The sequence below is a fragment of the Phoca vitulina genome, unplaced genomic scaffold, assembly GCF_004348235.1.
Source record: "Phoca vitulina isolate PV1807 unplaced genomic scaffold, GSC_HSeal_1.0 scaffold49, whole genome shotgun sequence".
NCBI classification, from domain to species: domain Eukaryota; kingdom Metazoa; phylum Chordata; class Mammalia; order Carnivora; family Phocidae; genus Phoca; species Phoca vitulina.
The window spans coordinates 11,097,247-11,118,609 of NW_022589752.1; the positions used below are offsets into that span (position 1 = coordinate 11,097,247).

The 21,363-nt window shown below is 40.4% G+C and overlaps 1 protein-coding gene across 1 annotated transcript in view; it reads right to left on the reverse strand.

Annotated features, from left to right (window-relative positions):
• CPNE8 (copine 8) overlaps nucleotides 1–12,621 on the reverse strand; it is a 224,297-nt gene extending 211,676 nt beyond the window's left edge. The window contains exon 1 of the mRNA XM_032387471.1: nucleotides 11,763–12,621. Coding sequence (XP_032243362.1) covers nucleotides 11,763–11,899 — 137 coding nt within the window. The 5' untranslated portion in view covers nucleotides 11,900–12,621. The remainder of the gene's footprint in view (nucleotides 1–11,762) is intronic.
• Nucleotides 12,622–21,363: the final 8,742 nt, after the last annotated feature.

A 21,363-nucleotide genomic window follows, 5' to 3' on the forward strand; every position in this document is an offset into this window, starting at 1 on the left:
GGTAACTAGAATTAGAAGTGGAGCCTGAAGATATGACTGAATTGCAGTAATCTCATGATAAAAGTTGAATGGATGAGGAGTTGCTTGTCATGGATGAGCAAAGAAAGTGGCTTCTTGAGATGGCATCTACTCCTAGTGAAGATACGGTGAAGATTGTTAAAATGACAACAAAGGATTTAGAATATTACATAAATTTGGTTAATAAAGTAGTGGCAGGGTTTGAGAAGATTGCCTCCAATTTTTAAAGTTCTACTGTGGATAAAATGCTATCAAACAGCAGCACATGCTACAGAGAAATTGTTGATGAAGGCAGAGTCACTCGATGTGGCCAAATTCACTGTTGTCTTATTTTAAGAAATTGCTAGAGCTACCCCAGTCTTCAGCAACCACCACCCTGATCAGTCAGCAGCCATCAACATCAAGGCAAGACCCTCCACCAGCAGAGATGATGACTTCCTAAAAGCTCAGATGATCTTAGCATTTTTTTTAGAAATAAAGGATTTTTAACTAAGATGTGTACATTTTGTTAGACATGATGCTATTGCATACTTAATAGACCGTGGTATAGTATAAACATAACTTTTATATGCACTGAGAAACCAAAAAGTCTATTTGACTCATTTTAATGCAATATTCCCATCACTGCAGGATCTGGATCTGAACCTACAATACCTCTGAGGTGTACCTTCAAACCAAGGATAGGCATGGGTCGGGGGGAGGGGAGGCTTTTCAGTCTGAAGGGAAGGACCGAAAATGGTGAGAGGCAAGAGTATACACAAGAGATCTGGAGATTGGCAAGTACTCCGCTTTGGCTAAAGTCCATGTCTGAGATGTGACTGGCCGGGATGGATATCTGTCCAGGATGAGGGAAGACCCTCAACACCATGTTAAAGCTGCTTGGATTCTCTTTTGTGAGAAAAGGAGAAAGACTGAAAGTTTCTGCAAAAGGAAAATCACACAATTCAACCTTTATTTAGGAAGCTAACTCCACAACATGTGAAGAATAGACCAAAAATGTGAATGATGGAGTCACAGAGAATAGTTCAGAGAATATTTTAATATTCTGGGGGAAAATACAACTTCCTGAACAAGAAGTTTGGCAGCAGGAATGGAAAAGGAAGTGACAAACACTTTGGAGAGCCAAGCCAAATAGAAAGTGTCAGTGACTGATCAGACACTGTTAAGTAGGTTAAAGGTTACAATAACAGAAAACTAATAGGATACAAGTCACTTGGTATTAGTTTACTTTATTTCAAAAGTCAAATATAGCATGCTTTCCCACAAAACCCAGATTTGCCTTAAGAAACTTTCCAGGTGCTACTTCAGGCAGCCAGCACTTAGTAACAACTAATCAGTAAACAAAAAATTGAACCCATTTGCCATCTCCACTAGAAGCTCTATATTTGCTAAGATATAAATGGTGGGAGGGGGGAAGTAACATATTATGAAAGTGAATTGGAAGAAAGGCATGGATATTTTTAATATCAAACATTATTCATTTTCAAGAAAAAGAAAGCCAGCTATAGATCTCTATTGAGCGGAAAAACTAGAACAGCAATAGTAGAACTTGACATCCCTGTGGGAGAATATTAAGTGAAATGAGGACTTTGAAGTAGGAAGTGGCTGGCATTAGAAATAGTCTACCTTAATATCCCTTTGAAAACTCAAACACTAGAATTAGGGTCTAAGTTTTCAAATGGACACTAACAATCATAAGATTTTCTTAAATCTAAGCATGTTTACATTGTATTTCAAGGTCCTACTTCTAGTGTCATTGAATTAACAAGCTCTGAGTGACATCCCAGGTCAGTTAGACCAGGGACTCAACCTTTCATAGGAAGTGATGCCCAGAAGACCTGGTAGAACTGTCAAAGGTCACAGAGCTAGGGTCACAAAGAGAATGAAAGCGCACATTCCACAAGGAAGAAAGAAGTCACATAAATGACATTCAAGTGACAAAATGACCTAAGTAAAGCAAAGAAATTACAACCATTTAACTTAAATTGTGAGACCAATCTTGAGGTGAAAATCAATCATCTTTTCGCTAGTATACTTCAAACTTCTCTCCAAAAATAATTCTAAATTCACTAATTTAAATTACCAATTAAGAGAAACATTCACTATCAGCTTAATATTGATTAGGCCTCCTTTTCCCAATGCCTACAAAGAGGCTTTAGATGAAACCTCTAACATAAAAATCAATTGCAATCAACTTTCTAGTATTTCTGCTTCCACAATTAATTTGAAAGTTGAGATATCCAGATAAGTCAGACAATGAGCCATGTCCAAAACTCACTCACTCACTGTCTCTCTCTCTCTCTCTCTCTCTCTTATTCTTTGCTTTATAGCTGGGAAACATGAAAACCTATTGAAGACATTAAAGAAGAATGACTGAGCTTTCAATTACCTAGACAACCACAAATAATGTGATATTCCCGTTACAGGAGTACATTTAGATAAAAAAAGATTTGTAAGAATGCCCACAGCATTATACATATTGCAAGGACAGAATAATAAGGATCTGTGGGCACTGAGAAACAAATTTCTCAAAATGATTCTAAAACCACTATTATACTAACTAAGGCTGAGAAATGTTTTGGTTTCAACCAGGTATGACAATTATAATCATATCTGGTTGACTGCACTCTCTGACATTTGAGATTATTCCTAATAAAATTAATGTGTCACTTGCGATATGTATATATAGATATATGTATGAAGAGACAGAGAGCAGCTAATTAGCAAAGTAGAAAATATTGACTTTTACAAAGTCACATCACAATTCAGTTAGTCAGAATACTGTGCTGACATTTTCAATATCTAAATAATTATTCTGTTTATATGGAATTCTGAAGAACATATTTGCCATGAAAGGGGACCCTGGAATTTATTATTGAAAAGCTAGCAAGTTAAGTGGTGACTTCCTCGTTATTAATAAAGCAGAGGACTGACATGACAGAGCTTGCAGTAAGTTCTCAACCCCTGTGGTAAGTATGAATGTCACATAGTCGATTCAATTAATTTCCCTCTACTTTTCATTTGCCTGGTCCATCACCTTTGTCCAGCATTTAGCTTTCATCTCAGCCTGCCTGCTGATTTCTAGTTAAATAGTCTGCTCATTACTTAATTTCCCACAGCTTCATTACTTCAATTTCCCTCAGCAGCAGAAAAGAGGTAAGAATCAATACTTGGAAATTAAACATCAAATGGTTAAGGTTTATGCCACTAATCTGAACTGTTCTACCCACAGCTCTCACCAACGGGGGACAGAAAAGGCACCAAAGAATTCTGTATCCCCTTTGTGATGGTATAGATATCGTCTGTTGTAATTGTTTCTCTCAGCTCTGTTATTTCTCTTCAGTCACCAACACATCAATACCGATAGAAAAGAATCCCACCCTTAAAGCCTGAAATATGTAACTTATGGAAGAATGCCAGAATATGTCTGGTGGACAGAAGTATATACCTAAGAATTAGACATATATGGATTGGGAACTCAAGCTTGCCACCCCCTAAGTGTGTGACTTAGGCCAAATTACTTAAACTCTCTCTGAACCTCAATCTTCTCACCTAAAAATACGACATAAATCACCCGTTTCACAGAATTGTTATGAGGACTGAGTGAATTAGCAGATGTTAAGTGTTTTCCACATTGTCTCACGTAGATTTAGATTTCAACTTTAAATAAAATATATAGCAAATATCAAGAGCCTTCCTGTTTCTTGACTTCATTAGTACAGCTTATAATTGAATAGTTCTACCAATAAACAGAAGTACTTACTTCCCAGGGACTATCACTGATATTTTGTTTCTTCAGAATTTCACAAAGTTAACTGATAATTCCCTCAATGTTTGGAGTATTATTCTTTGTAGAATAAACTTGACAAAATGTCTCATAACTTGAACAAGAATACCCAAAAGCTAGTGTCGCTGGCTGAAGAGGCATTAACATTGATGGTTGTCATAAGTTTGGAAACATTAAGGTATTGCGCGTCAGGCTGTAAATAATGGCCCTTGGGGCAAGGCACCCTTTAAATACATCTCACTTTATTGTTGATGATAAAAGCTTCATCCTCCTTCAGCCTGTGTTGTCATCTACTCAGATATGTTTTATCACATGTCCAACACGAAAGAACTGTCTAAATGTCAGTCCATTGATTTTATTGGTAGGACATAAGAATGTGGCAGAATGTGCTTTCATTCTAAAACTTTGTTGTTAAACACGACTTTCTATCTGTCAAATCCCATTGGGTCCACATGTCTAATTGTGTGTTTTGGTGTGGGGGGAGCCATGGAGTAGAATCCGAGAAATGTCCTATGCATTTCCAAATCCACACTCTTCTGACCACTTTTAGGTATTATGAGCTGGGCTATCATTATCACCTTGAACATGAAGTTTTATGTCACCTTGCATTTCATGTTTCTAGGACTCCCCTAATTGATTATAAATCTGTCCAAAATACAGGTACCTGTCTTCTATGTTGCTTTATTCCATCTAGTAATATATTCATAAGAAAATGAGATAAGACTAACAGCTATTAACTGCTTTTCTTGTGACAGGCACAATCCTGGGCACTTTATAGACTTTATTTCATTTACCTCTCCAATAATCCTATAAATTTGGTTTTTAAAGCATTTCTGTATTACTGATTAGGAAATGAAATTCCAAAAGTTGAAATAAGTTACCCGAAATAACATTCCAAAAAGGGATAAAAATGGGATTTAAAGACATCTGTCTGACTCCTAATTCCATTTTCTTGCTGCTATACTCTGCTGCCCCAAATTCTCATTAATCTTTCAATGCAACTTTCTCATGGGAATAAAAGTATTTAGAAAGGTGCAGCCAGTAGTTTAGGACTTGAGTCTGCTTATTTAAAGAGGAGTAGGGGGGGCAGGAAACAACCAAAATAAGCTATTAAAATCCCCTTGAGAAGATAGCTTATTAATAACTTCAGCTCTAGAAAACTATCCCCGGGGAAAAAAATAATCATAGCTGTTGTCAAGTGTTCGTGAGTAAGAATGCTCATTAGCATTATGCTGAATAGTAACTTTCTGAAATAAATTTTGGAAAATAAGAGCTAAGTTAAATAAATATAGTATGCCCATAAAATAGACTACATCACAGACATGGAGGGTTATTTTTCTCAAAACCTAATGACAGTAACATATACATGATATAAAACAAACCGAATGGTACAGAAGATAAATTGTATAGAATATAGTATGATCCCTTTATATAATGTGTGTGAGCATACGCACACACGCGAACACACGAGGGAAAGAGAGGGACTATAAAGGTGACGTTATAAATAAGAGAGAAATGAACTAAATGTTCACAGTTTGATGGAACAGTGGGTGATTTTTATTTTGTATGCATATCCATCTATAATTTTGAGTGCTTAACTAATATGAAAAGCAGTATTTTCACTCATATAGATGTATTAACTTACTAAACCCTCAAAACAAATAAAAGACATAGGGGCTATTATTCTCCCCACTTTACAGATGAGGAAATTGAGGAACAGAGAGATTAAGTAACTTTCCAAGGCTTCACAGCTAGTAGTGGTAGAACTGGTCTAGTTCTACACCCGTGCTCTTCAAGACCAAGTAAAACTGGCTCAAATAAGCGAGTGTTTTTAGTTCTAAAGCAGGCTAACAACTGAATAAAACCCCTTTCAGAAGGACTGTTTTTCTTCCCTGCCTTGAGTAAACATAAATAGGGAATGCAGGCTTCTGTCTGTTATGCCACAGAAAAGTACCTAAAAGAGGACAGCCGTTTACACCCTCTCTCTCGTGGCCTCGCTTTGTGAATTGCTTCTGACTCACATTCTCCACATCCCAGGGCTGTTTTAGAACAACCCAGGCCCCAAATGCTACAAAAAAAAAAAAAAAAAACACCACAGGGCAGACCAAAATATTGGTGGAACACCACCATGAGGAAGGCTTTTGCAACTCCCACGTAGAGACTTTAAGATCACTGTCCAGAAAAGCCCTCGTACAAATATTCCTGAAACTCTGGGGCTGAGCCAAACCCACAAGGCTGAGAAAAGCACCGTGGGGTCACTACACTTTTGAACCACGAGTCCTCAGGAACTACAGAGCCAGAAGAATACGATGTTAAGGCCGTGCCACACTTGGCCCTCAGTTTACCTGTTATTAACATGGTAACAAGCATTCTGGCTTCCCCTAGCTTAGAGTAACATTATTAATTTTTCAGTTAACAACATCATTTGAAACCTATTTACACACTAAGTCCAAACTTCTTGTCTTTTTAAAGAAGGGTAAAGTATGTCTAAGAACTAAACCAACGGGGCCTGGAGTGGAAACCCCCATTGCTGTGTTTAAACTCCTTCCTTCTTTCACCATAGATAATCGGAACAGCGAACGCATCTGCTTCAAACTGGGCCAATCCCCGCTGGACCAAGCAGATTCTCTCTCTTGCAATACCCATTTACTTTCCCAGGTGGTCTGGAACTGGAACTGTAACATGTAAACTTGCAAAGTATAGGCATGCCACCAGTGGATGGGGGAACAGAAAAAAAAAAAAAAAGTCTTCAAAGTAAGAGAGAATAAGGAAGACGTGGAAAGAAACACGTGAAAAGGAGAAGAAAGGAAAAAGCACACAGAGCTTCAGTTATCTACCTGTTTCATTCCCAATACACTTGCGAGCTGTCACAACCTTTCACGGATTATGAAACCACAAGCCTCACTTAACTCTAAGTAGAGAAGCAAGACCACAACACCTTGACACTGCCATTTCTAAAAGCGACAGTCCAAGAGCAGCAAACTTTTTCCTTTGTATAATCTTTTACAAAAGGCCTATAAACAGCGATGTATATGTAAGCAACATATGTTTAACAATGAGCTCTCCAAAAAAATGCTGAATGCAGAGATGTGTGTGTGCATGTGTGTATTTACATAATGTTATAAATTTTACTGACATAAAGTATGTGTAGCTGAGCACACAACTTCTAGATAATAAAAGTATATTTCCATAGGGCCAACTGATTCCCACAGAATGTCTTAAGTGCAGACAACAACAAAACAAGCCCTGATTTGCAGTATTTCCCACTTTCCATGGTGTAAATATTCCCACTACAGCCAACTTCAACCTATCAATGTGATGTCACTGAACAGGGATGGAAAAGATGAGCAGCAGCACGTGACGCGTAATACTGTCAGCTCACCGATTAAAAAGATAGAGCACAGGTGACAGTAAAGAGTATAGATAACAGTAAAATGTAGTAAAATCACTAAGAAGTGATAACTTTTGAGTGTGTCTTAACTTTGTTTTAAAATATAATGTATTTAATTTTAGGTTTATATGATTTAATGTTTAATAATTGCTTTATTTAACAACTGGTGCACAAATTCCTGTCTCAGTCCCATTCGGGTCAGATCCAGCACACATCCCTGGAAAGTATCTTCCAGTATCTGAGAAGGATAGGTATTGCTAATCCAGATCGAGTGACTACAGCCAGTCATTTCCTCATCAAACAGGTAAACATTTCAATGTGTATTATCAGCACATGATAAACCTGTGAAAAGTCCAGATTCCTGGGCCCCAGTCCCAGGGATTTTGAGAGTAGATCTGGCATGGGGACCCAGAAGCCTGTATTTTAATAGGCAAGCAACCCTCTCTGTGCCAGACGATTTATTCAGAGAATGTCAGCATCCAACATTTGTTGACTACATATTCTATGCCAGGCTCAGAAACCACGGACATGAAAGGAACAAAACTTGTCTTCAAGGTGAATACAGAAACCAAGAGTTATAATGGAACTCTAATACTGGTACCTACCACTTTGGGAGAGGAATCCTGAGAGAAATGGTGTTTGAACTGAGTCTTGAAGAAGGAGCACCAGCTAATCAAAACGACAAGGGGGAAGGGAGGAAGGGGTGTCCGGGGCAGAGAGACGGGCAGGTGCATAGCCACACGGGCAAAGAGGACTCAGTCCACTAGGACACCAGCACGTGCTTTGGGGACTGTACCACTGATAAGTGTTTTGCAGCCACATTTATCTGTCATCAGCTTTAGCACAGAGTAAGCACATATTAGTTAGACTATGTTCAGTCACGTGTTCATGTGAGGAGTGGTGGTAGATTAGGCAGAAGAGTCATGGCCAGGTCGGGTGGGACTTTACAGAATGCCTAGCACAAAGTAGGTGCTCCCATTTTGTATTCTTCCTTCAACGTGTTTAAAATTGGTCTTATCGCCATTATAAGATTATTGCTGCAAAAGAAGTTACGTGTGGTGGCTAACTTACAAAGTCTAGAAACACAGAAGGCTCTCACGGCTTTTTTAATGGATAAGGTACCTTCTCAATTGGAGAAAATGACCGAGACTATGGGTTAGAAATAGTTCACCAAACCAAAGTTCCAAGGAAATGGGTGATTACTACGTATTATTTTTCCCTTTGGTTTTACCTTGTTCTAATTCATCTGTTTTCAGAATCCAATGGGAATGCCATAAATGTTATTTTATGTTTCTAAGGTTGTATCATTTCAGCTATTGGCATTTTAATTAGGTAACCCAATTAACTTTAAAAATCTATGAAGTAACATAATGAAGAAAAATGAATGCGAGAACTACACAATGGGTTAAAGGGAAGTCGTAGAGTAGGAGCTTCTCTACCTAAACAACTAGAAGAGTGGACTTGTCACCCTAACACACCAAGTCTGTGGCCACCTCCATGTCATACTGTCCCTTCTCTAATGCAAACCATGCCCATCCATCTCACCTCCCCTCAAGCCCCATCTCCTCCTTGTAGAATATTCCAAGCAATCCACTGCACAGTGATCTCGTCCCTCTCCATGCATGATCCTCATCTTCGGATGTAGTCCTACGTGATCATATATTATGGAATACCCATCTCCCAACCAGACTTTACATTTTCAGAGAACTTCTCTTGCATGTGTCATGGAGCAGGGCATAATGCTAAACATATAAAAGACACTAAACACTTGGTGAGTGAATAGACTAAATGATCTCCATGAATTATAATATTGAAGCTTCAATTGTTGATTTTCTCACCTCCCCCAAAATGAAGATAAAAACATCATAAAGATTTTTAAAGGTCTCAGACTGGGGACAAAGAAAGGAGGTTATCAAAAGGGATTCCATTCCTGAGTTGTTTTTTAAGTGTCAGCAAAGCCGCAGAAGCGTCTATTGTCTCTAACATAGAAAGGCAAAGGAAATTCCTTGCTCTGCTTGCCCATAGTAAGACTGAGGGGCCTACAATTGAGCCTTGTTGCTAAGTGAAATCCCCCCCAAAACATCCTAAAATATAAGCTCTTTATACTCATCAAAGAAGAAAGAGAACAGGTATCCCCAGGCTGCCTCTATCCCTGTCTTCTTTACCAATTTACTGAAGTACAAAAGAGAAGGATTATTTACAGAATTCCAAACTGAAGCATATATAATACATTTATTCAGTAAATACTATTTCCAATATCATAATAGCTAACATATTTTAACACTTTCTTTTGTGTCCTACAGTGTGTAGGCATTTTTCTGACATCATCTTATCAAACTCTGATATCATTCTATATGAGATAAATACCATAATTTTTCTCATTTTAGAGATGAGGAAGCTCAGCTTAAGTAACAACTCCAAGGTAACAACGTAAGTCACAGAGACAGAATCTGTAACCGGGTCTCTTATGCCAAAGCCCAAAGGACACCATCTATGTTTACAAGATTCAATTCCCAACAACGTAAGTACTCTAAATACTTGGGTTCTATTTCAGGATTGTTTTTTAATTTGAAAACTTAAAAATTATTATTATTTTCTTAAAGATTTTATTTATTTATTTGACAGAGAGATAGAGAGCACAAGTACGCAGAGTGGCAGGCAGAAGGAGCGGGAGAAGCAGGCTCTCCACTAAGCAGGGAGCCAGACGTGGGGCTCGATCCCAGGACCCTGGGATCATGACCTGAGCCGAAGGCAGCCGCTTAACTGACTGAGCCACCCAGGCACCCCTGAAAACTTAAAACTTAAAAAAAGACACCAAATCAATGATATGAAGAAAAGGGTAGAACAAGGGGATGTCCAGGGCCTGCGGTACCAAGTTTAAACAAACTGGCTTAAAGCCAGTTAACTAGAAGATTCCCTACACACACACACACACACACACACACACGAGTGGTTAACTGTGGATCCCATGGGCAGACAGACCCGTGAAGGTATCATTTCCCCATCAGTCCTAAAGAGTTTTGGGAAATTTGGATTTAATTTATAACATTTTAATATTCATTCCAGGCACAGGCCACATGCCATGCAGGCTTTGTAGGATGTTCAGCAGAGGAGAAGAACTCTAGAAAATGCTTTTATTGTAGGACTTTTGGCCTTGCATTATGTGTGTATACTAATGACCTCCCTTGAGCAAACGCAGCTTCAGAGAAAAGAAAAGGGCCTAGAAATTAATGTCTGAAAAGAGTTTTCCATATAGCTTCACCTGTTCCCTTAAAGCAAAGAACAAAGTAAGGCAAGAGCCAAGCTTAGCTATCATTAACAGCATTGTTCCACAGTCTGAGGTCAGCCTTAAGAGGAAGCTAGCAATCACGGGACATAGTTTCAGGCATAGCTGAAGGCTATTCCCTATCCCCTAATTAACACTTCTACTGGTTGTTGGTGCTTGAATTTCCACAAAAAAAGAAAATCCATTTCTTTGGCTTTAGACCCAGTCTTGTGAAAATGCAAAACCGAATACTCCTGGGGTGACAGAATTTTAAGTTTCAGGGCTTATTTCCATCCAAGATTCTCCAGGTTTGTTAGATTCCTTCAAGGCAAATTTTGCTAAGGAAAGGAATGCGAGGGGGTGGCAATTTAGGGCATTGAAAACAACCTTGGGGCCAAAGTGGTCAGGAGAGAAGAGAGTTTTCCACTGAGAGAGATCCTAGTATGCAAACAAGGGAGTGGGCTCCAGAGTCGATACGATGCAAATTCTCCCTCTCCTGTTGCCATTATCAATTTAGTATAGTCCGCCCCATCTCCTTCTCAAAATCTTATGCGATACAGCAATTATGCGGCTTTATTTACAGGAAAACTGACCCAAACAACGTCAGGCAAAGGATTTGAAATTTACAGTCCTTGGGCAGCTGTTACAAGCACTCAAACTGCGTCTATTTGCAGGCAGAAAGTCGTGACTTCCCAGATTTTAGGTAAGGCACACATTTGTCTGCAAAGAGAGCTGGAGCCGAAATCTCTACCTATCAGGCATAAGGCAAGAAGCCCGGGGGGGTGGGGGGGAAGCCAGCTGGATGGCTCCAGGAAGTGGGTGGGGAGGAAGCTGCGAGGTTTGGAGCCAACTGTAGCAATAGCAGGTTTGCACACGCCTAGCGAAGGGAGTCCCGGGCCACTGCGTGCATTGGTCACAGGCGCTTTTGGCAATGCTGTCCCCTTTGATTCCCGTCATCACCCAACCACACAGCTCGGGTTTGGGGCGTAAAAAGGGCTTGCAAAGTGGGCGGCGGCCGGGGTTCCCGCCGCTGAGTCACAGCCCAGCCAACTTTTACTGCATTTCCCAGGAAGAAAATTAAAAGTCTCAGTTCCGTAGCCCACCACTCGCTTCCAGTTCGCGCTCTCCGCTCTGTGTCACTGGAGCTGGGGGGTGACTCAGACCCACAACTGGGGTGTTTCCCACTCGTCTCGCAACTTCTCACCCCAGCAAAGCCTCGGGGTACCCCGAGCGCTTGGCAAGCGCTACCCACCAGGCAGATGGGAGAGCAGAAGGAGGGAGGGGAAGGGCTGCGTCCTCACCTGCAGGACACGGACACCTCCACCCGCGTGGCCGGGATGGCCGCGCTCAGCTGGTTCAAGTCCCCGATGCCCGCAGTGCTGGTGTAGCGGCTGTCCATCTTGGGTGGAGGCGCCGCGGACTTGTCCGGCGCCCACATCCAGAGCTCGGGCAGACTAAGGTCTCAGAGCCCAGCTCTCGACAGCCGGGGATGGGGGTTGAGGGTGGAGGCAGAGGAAGGAGGGCGGAGGCAGCTCGCGGGAAGGGGGGAGGGAGAGAGAGGGGGAGGCGGACCCGAGCAAAGCCGCGAGGGAACCGCGAGCCAGTCCTGGCCCAGGCCGAGGCCGCCGGGGAAGTGGCGCACGGGGCTCCCGGCTTCCCTGCCCCCTCCTTGCAGGCAGCAGCCCCAGCAGGGGATAACTTCGTGATCCTTGCCAGGCTCTGGGTGCCAGGCTCTGAGGAGGTAGGGGGCACGAGACCCAGACCCCAACCGTCTAGGAGAGCAAGCCCTGGCCGGCTGGGCGCGCGGCTAGGGTTTTGTCTCCGCCTCTACACACCCACTCCCGCCTCCTGGGCCGCGACTCCCTCCTCCTGTCAATCAGGTGTGGACGGGAATGTCACGCAGTTCGCTTGCCTGGGCTGGAAGCTGGAGGTGTGGGTGCCTGGAGGTGTGGGCGCCTTTGCCTGTTCCTGACTCCCCCATCGTAGGTCCGTCCCTCCTTACCCCGCGCGGGTCCTCACCGAAGCCCATGGAGGTCCCTCCCACCTTGCCTTCGGGCAGGTGAGCCGGGTCCCCGTTTCTGGACTGCCCACTCTCGGCCATCTGAGGGTTGGGGACAATGGGACATGAGGACAGTGTTCCGTATGCGGTGGTAAAGTGACGGATCAAGATCTGGGACAAGGCGGGAACAGGAGGGACTCTAATGTGGAGGGAGGGGGACTATTTGGGGCTTAAGGGGACCATTTGGTTTCCCTCTTCCCTCAGTTCCTCGAAATATGGGGATCTAATTGTGACAGCCCTCCTATAGTCAGGACTCTTCTGCGGCCCCTCGCTTCCAAATGCTTGGAAGTTCTGCCCTGAAACCTGGAGGTCACAACCATTTAACGCAGCTCCCTTACCCCGACTCCCACCGGTAAGACCCGAATGAAACTGGACGGACGGAAGCAGAGAGGAGCCGGAGTGAGCTCCGCATTTGGGAAACTGGATTCTGGGGCAGTCATACTGGTGTCAGAATGCCGAGGCGGCCAACGTCTGGGGAGGTACCCGCGACTCCCCTCCATTGCAGCGACCTTATTGGCGGCACCTTGCCTCCGGCCTCACCCGTGCGCCTGCGGGTCCCCAGGCGCTAGCCAGCAGGGGGCGACCGAGAACCGGACGCGGAGTTCCGCCTAGAAGCGTGGAGCTCCGACCGCTGTCCGTCCGCCTTCTCTTAACGCGCCAACCACGGAGTTTCCAGCCGGCAGGACTAACTCAGAGAGGTTTTCGTGGTTGAGAACCTGTCATACGTTTTAACATTTTAATCCACTTGGAGCCACCTGCCTAGAGAATCTGTAGAGTTGCCGGTGAGGACGTGTAGGCACTGTCGTGCCTCTTCCCCTGCCAAGATCCTCCCCGTATTTCATCCTTGGTTTCCTTTCCTGATCTCCTAGCCCACCCCTTGTCATCCCTTAAATCCAGAGGTTCTGTGTTTCTTTTTTTTCCGTCGCTGATTAACCTGTAGTTTATTACTCTTTGGAAATGTCCTAAAACTCCAGACATTACTCTTATGTTGCCCAAAATTAATTTGGGGGACTAGACCTACGTGTATTTTTCTAAGGTTATTTCATAGAAGCCTATGGAAGAAATAAAAGTTGAGAACTTTAAAATAGTACCCAGCCCATAAATCCTTTACTTCTTAATTTTTCCAGTTTATTGAGCTACAATTGATATGTAATAAACTGCACATATTTAAAGTGTGCCATTTAATAAATTTTGATACATATATACTCCTATGAAGCCATCACCCTAATCAAAATAATCAGCCATTCCATCACCCCACAAGTTTTCTCAGTCCCTCCTTTCGCCACTAAAAACAACCCTCCAGACAACCCCTGGTCTTCTTTATATCACTGTAGAGAAGTTTGCATTTTCTGTAATTACATATGTATGGAATCATATAACATGTACTCTTTTTTGTGTGGCTTCTTCCACTAAGCAAAATTCTTTTGAGATTTATCCCCACATTGTTGAGCACATCAATAGTGCATTTCTTTTTTGTTGTTGACTAGTATTCCATTGTATAGATATGCCACAAATTGTTTATCCATTCACGTTAGTGGACATTTTAGTTTCTTCCAGGTTTGAGCTATTACAAATAAAACTGCTATGAACATTTATGCATCTTTATGTGGACATATGCTTTCATTACTTTTGGGTAAATACTAGAAGTGGAATAGCTGGGCCATAAGGAATGTGAATGTTTAGCTTTTTAAGAAACTATTAAAATATTTTCCAAAATAGTTTTACTATTTTCCATTCCCACAGCATTATACGAGTTTCAGTTGCTTCGTATCCTCATCAGCACTTATTTTGTTACTCTTTTAAACTTTAGCCAATCCAATAGGTGTGTTGAGAGTAGGTTAATGACTAATAATGTTGTCATTATGGGTCTCAGTGTGGATTAATGACATTTTATTAATGACATTTTATCTGTGTATCTTCTTTGGTAAAGTGTCTATTCAAATCTTTTGCCCATTTTTATTGGGTTATTAGTTTTATTATTCCTTAGTTTTTAGAGTTCTTTATATATTCTGTATACAAGTCCTTTATCACATACAGTTTATAAAATAAGTTCTGCCAGCCTGTGCCTTGTATTTTCATTTTCTTAATAGTCTACCAAAGAGTTGAAGTTCCTAATTTTGATGAATCCAGTTATTCAACTTTACCTATTATTGATTATAATGTTGGTGTTGAATCAAAGAAATCTTTGCCTAATCTGAGGCCATAAAAATGATCTTACATGTTTTCTTCTAGAAGTTTTATACTTTCAGGTTTTGCATTTAAGCCTATGATTAATTTGTTTTTTATCAAAGTTCTCTTTTTTGCACATCAAGATCAAATTTTTCTAGCACCTTTGTTAAAAAGACCAACCTTTCTCCCTGACTCGTCTTTGTCCTTTTGTCAAAAATCAGTTCGTCATAAATGAGTCCGTTTTTTCACTCTATCCTATTTCATTGATCTGTGTTTCTTTAAATCAATACCACAGTTTCAATTACTACAGCTTTTAAAATAACTTGAAATCAGGTAGTATAACTTCTCCAACTTTGATCTTTTTAAAAATTCTTTTGTCATTTTTGATTCTGGTCATTTTTGATTCTTTGCATTTCCATGTAAATTTTAGAATCAGCTGGGCAATGTCTACCAAAAAAAATCTTATCAAGATTTTGATTGGGATTCCATTGATTCAATAGACCACTTAAAGAAGAGTAGATAAGATTAGTCTTCTGATCCATGAACATTATATGTCTTTCCATTTATTTAGGTCTTCTTTAATGTCAATCAGTAATGGACTGGTGTCCTTAAAAGAGAAAGATTTGGAGACACACAGCCACACAGGGAAGAAAGCCATGTAAAGACAGAGACAGAGATTGGAATTATGCTGCCACAAACCAAGGGATGTCAAGGATTGTTGGTAACCACCAGAAGCTAGAAGAGTTAGGGAAGGAATCTTCCCTAGAGCCTTTGGGAAGAGCATGGTCCTGCCAACACCTTGATCCCAAAACCGTGAGAGAATAAATTTCTGTTGTTTTAAGTCAACTGGTTTGTGGTAATTTGTTACAGCAGCCCTAAGAAAACTAATGCATGATGATAACACTAATTATTTCAATTTTGCTAATTTTTTTCAAGTTCAGTACTTGTAAATTCATCATACTGAAGTAAGCTTTAAATGACAAAACTTTTAAAGTATATTCAAACTCTATTAATATAGTCAGCACAGTACATAAAGAACTACAATTTTTAAAAATGATTTTAATAACCTAATATCATGAATTATGGCATGTCTATTTCCTTAAACTTTTTATTGTGGAGAATTTTTAATAAAAAGCTTATATTTATTGAAATGCATTTAAATAATATGAATGACTTTAGAGTTGCTAAAAGCCAAAGGTAAATTTCATTTACTAAAATTTGTAAGCAGCCATTATTCACCACATCAGTGATTCAGTAAACATTAGTTGAATGTTTACTATGTGCTAGGCAATGGGCTAGATCTAGGAGGTAAAGCTCATTCTGGCAAGGAGATGCATGACTGCATAGAGATATTACTGAATGAATCATTAAGTTCTTTTCATTTCTGGGATTTCATTATTCTACAAAATTAGGGAAGACCTCAGTTTGTAAATTAAATTGTCATTGTACCTTATTTTTAAGAAGCATTTATTTAGGGGTGCCTGGGTGGCTCAGATGGTTAAGCATCTGCCTTCGGCTCAGGTCATGATCCCAGGGTCCTGGGATCGAGTCCCACATCGGGCTCCCTGCTCCTTGGGAGCCTGCTTCTCCCTCTGCCTCTCTCTCTCTCTGTGTCTCTCTGTTTCTCATGAATAAATAAATAAAAATCTTAAAAAAAAAGAAGCATTTATTTATAAAATAGCATAAAAAGAATCAGCTAGCCTGAAAAAGCATATTTTCATAATAAGACAAAGTTCATTTACCTCATCCAGCAAGTGGTGTACCATCTCTCATAGAAGTACTGGACGGAGCAGTTCTTGACACAATAGCCAAGTGGAAAATTTGCTCCATCAGACTCAACAAACTATTCCACCCCAGGGTAAGTCAGAAATACCAGCATTAATGGGGCGCCTGGGTGGCTCAGTCAGTTAAGCGTCCAGTTCTTGATTTTGGCTCAGGTCATGAGCTCAGGGTCGGGCTCTGAGCTCAGCGCGGAGTCTGCTTGTCCCTCTCCCTCTACTCCTCCCCCAGTTAATGCTCTCTCTCTCTCTCAAATAAATAAATTAAATCTTAAAAAAAAAAAATACAAGCATTACTACATGCTCACCTTCAAAATGTCCTTGGGAAATTGAAGAAAATAGATAGCTATGTCATCACTTAACTTATGTGGATAACTGTGTAATCACTTTGGCCACTTGACCTGCTCTATGAAAGTACAGCTTAAAAAATAAACATATAATAGCAAAGAATTGACTAACTAATTATGGAAAAATGGCAGCTCAGGGAAGACATTATGATGAGAGGCCAAAATGTGTTCTCTGAGTACCTACCTTTTCTCTGACCTGCTAATGATTTGAAGATGATTTACTCAAAGTTATTCAAATCTGCAGATAATTCAAATTATTTCAGACATTAAGACAATATTACCATCTTTAACTTGAAGTTACCTTTGTGACTAAAGATCAATATCTCACCAATCTTATAAATATCACCTTTTCAATGGTTAAGGCACTTAGAAAAATACCACTTTTAAAATCTTACAAATAATACAAAATTAAGATATGTCATGAATAAGTGTCCAGAAACATTAAACCCAATATTTCAGGCAAGTAACACCTTTATAAGGGATCTTGGATAATTATTTAAGTAAACCTATTCTCAAGCAAAACAAAAAAATTTTTTAAGGTTTTATTTATTTATTTGAGAAAGAGAGCACACACAAGTGGGGGGCAGGGATGAGGGGCAAAGGGAGAGGAAGAAGCAGACTCCCCACTGAACAAGGAACCCCATGTGGGCCTCCTCAATCCCAGGACCCTGGGATCATGACCTGAGCCGAAGGCAGACGTTTAACCAACTGAGCCACCCAGGCGCCCCCCAAGCAAAAATTTTTCCCTGTGTTTGATAAATAAATTTTACACTCAAGAGAGCACTTAGAATACAGGATACTTTCAATTTCAGAATTTCACAGTTAATATTTTTTCTTTTTTTATTTAAACTCAATTAGCCAACATATAGTACTTACTTAGTTTTCAATGTAGTGTTCAATAATTTATCAGTTGCGTATAACACCAACTGTGCTCATCACATCACATGCCCTCAATGCCCATCACCCAGTTACCCCATCCCCCACCCACCTCCTCTCCAACAACCCTCAGTTTGTTTCCTAGAGTTAAGAGTCTCTCATGGTTTGTCTCCCTCTCTGATGACTTCCCGTTCAGTTTTCCCTCCCTTCCCCTATGATCCTCTGCACCGTTTCTTATATTCTACATATGAGTGAAACTATATGAGAGTCTCTCTCTGACTGACTTATTTCACTTAACATAATACCCTCCAGTTCCATCCATGTTGATGTAAAAGTTGGGTATTCATCCTTTCTGATGGCTGAGAAATATTCCATTGTATATATGAACCACATCTCCTTTATCTATTCATCTGTTGAAGGGCATCTCGGCTCTTCCTACAGTGTGGCTATTGCGGACATTGCTGCTACAAACATTGGGGTGCAGGTTCCCCTCCTTTTCACTACATCTGTATCTTTGGGGTAAATACCCAGTAGTGCAATTGCTGGGTCATAGGGTAGCTCTATTTTTAAACTTCTTGAAGAACCTCCATACTGTTTTCCAGAGTGCCTGTACCAGCTTGCATTCCCACCAACAGTCACACTTAATACTTAAACACACAGAAGAACACATTTCAAATTCTGTGTTGAAAGTCTCAGGTTGGTTTGGATAATATTTGGTTTTCCATTATCACAAAGTAATTTGACTCATACATCGCCTAGTCCTTAAAGAGATGCCCTAAACTTGGGGGTGAAGGGAGGGTTGGATCAGGAAAGTGATCAAACTGGGGTTAGTTATCTTACTATGATGGAATCTTCTACTTTTTAAATGATAGTATTTCAGTTATTTACTGCTGTGTAACAAGCCAGTCCAAAACTCAACCACTCAAAACAACAGTGGTTGTCCTAGTTTTCATGCTTCTGTGGGTCAGCAATTAGGGTAGGCCTCAGTCAGGCAGTTCTGCTCCACGTCGTGTCAGTTTGGGTCATGCGCATGGGCTGCATTCAGCTAGAGGCTGGCTGGCCTGGAAAACCCAAGAAGGCTTCATTACCATGGCTGGCAGCTCAGTGCCCTTCCTCCATGGGGCTGCTCTGTGGTTTCTCCTCATTCAGTAGTCTAGCCCAAACTGCACAGCATGGTGACTGGCTTTCCTATAGCCAAAGTGGAAGCTGCCAGGGTTCTGATAGTCCTGGAACTAGCACGTTTCTATTTGCGAAAGCAAGTCATGAGGCCAGCCCAGGTTCAAAGGGAGCAGGGGAGGTAGCTGAGTGACACAAAGGATGGAGCAGCATGCACACATTGGGAGGGAAGGAATTGACAGCAGTCATCTTTGGGGACTACCCACTAAAAAGAGTCAATTCGGGTAAGGCTCAAATAATCATATATCTCTCATTTAGAAAAAACAAACACCAATCTAGTTTTTTCACCACTTTAAATTTGTTTTGTTTGAAAAAAATAAATCTATATAAGGAGCCAGAAATCTCATAGCATGCTTTGTAATGAGTAGAATCACAGTAGTAAGCAAGAATTTGTCTTCAAGAATGACTGTGAGGGGCACCTGGGATTCAGTCGGTTAAGTGTCTAACTCTTAATTTCAGTTCAGGTCTTGATCTCAGGATTATGAGATCGAGTCCCACATGGGGCTCCACGCTGGGCATGGAGCTTGCTTAAGATTCTCTCCCTCTCTCCCTCTCTAAAAAAAACAAAAAAACCAATGCCTTTGCTACCTACATAGTAAACAGGTAGAGAAATAAATATAGGAAATATGAAGAATATGTTCCTTGCTTTCAGGCATCTTTACTTAATATGAGATCAGCATCAACTCATCACATCAATAAAAAATATGAAAGAGCCAGAAATAAGCAGTGACTTGTCATGAGGTCATGTGGTATAGGCCAACATGACTGATGCTCAAGGGAGGACATATTAATGAGAAAGAATAACCATTAAAACTTCCCTGGAAAAATGGGACTTGAAAAGAAGACATAGCAATATAGGTGAGGGTGGAAATATGAGCAACTCTAGAAGTAAAAATAAATATCGCATATTTTTGTAGGGTATTGAGAAGACCCAACACCCCAGAGAGGAAGCATGCAAATTTAGATAGACAGAGTAAGGTTATCTTAAAAGACCTTGTAATTAGAGGCTATGTAAAAGGATAGGAAGCTAAAGTTATCTAATCCTACCCTGTCCAATAGAGTGGCCTTAAGTCACAAGTGGCTATTTAAAGTTAATTAATATTAAATAAAATTTAAAATGCAGTTTCTCAGTTGCATTAGTTACATTTCAAAAGCTCAATGGCCACATATAACTAGTGGCTACCCTATTGGTTAGTGCAAATTATAAAACATTTCCTTCACACCATAGGGGTCTATTGGACAGTGCTGACAACCTGTTATATTTCCTAATATTTCTGAAATCTTTTCAACTTTCACTTTCCTTCTGCCATTATCGGTAGTTCAGTATACTATCCTCTTTTACCTGGGATAATGCAACACTCTCCTACTTTGTCTCCCTATTTCCAGTCATGCCCCATTCTGAAGCTAAAATGCACTTTATAAAACATTAATCTGGTCTTGTGAAATTCCCACTGAAACCATTTGTGCCATTCTCTTTGCCCGGAATATTCCTCTGTGCCTCTTTTCTTAGCTCACACTTAGTCTTGAGGTGCCAAGTGAGATGTCACTTCCTCAACCAGGCCTTCTCAAATACCTCTGAGTCTCAGTATTCTCATCTTTAAAATGATACTTTGATCTATGATATATGGTTGGTGAAAATTAAAGATAATGTATGTAATAATGTAGTGCTTAGCACTCAGAATGCATCTACTGATAATGTTTGTGGTGATGATAATAATTTGGTAATGATGGTTTTAAGCTCTCTAGTTCTATCCTCTCGCATAAGCTACCCAGAGTAGCATTCCAAGAGGTGTCTCCCAGCTGTCCAGTAATAATTTAAAATTACTTACATAGCTCATATGACTAACAGGGTTCGACATTCACTATAATTCAATCACATGGCCTTTCCTGAACCATCCTAACCCACTATGCTCTTCTTTTCCTTGAAGTTTTTAATTATATATACACATATATCTTAACTTCATCTTTACTTGGTCAAACTCCTATTTATCCCTCATGGCTTATCTAAAATGTTACTTCCTCATGGAAGTATCCTGTAAATATCTTTGCATTGCTTTTAAATAACTATTCTAGGGGTGACTAGGTGGCTCAGTTGGTTGAGCATCAGCTCTTGGTTTCGGCTTAGGTCATGATCTCATGAGTCATGAGATAGAGCGCCGCATCGGGCTCTGCGCTCAGCACAGAGTCCGCTGGAGATTCTCTCCATCTGCCCCTCCCCCCCCCTTTCTCTCTCTCAAATAAGTAAATCTTAAAATAATAAAAAAATAAATAAGTAAATATTCTAATAGGACTTTATGCATAGAGAACAGACAAAGATGAAATTCTAAGATTCTTTTATCTAATAAGGAAAATGGTAGTTTACGTTTCTTCTAGAGTTACAGGTGTTCATTTGAATATGATTATCTAATGATAACCAGTTAACATTAAGAACTCTCATAAAATAAACCTTACACTCCTTGAGATACAGATATGTTTAAAGGGAGTCTCTTGTTAGAAT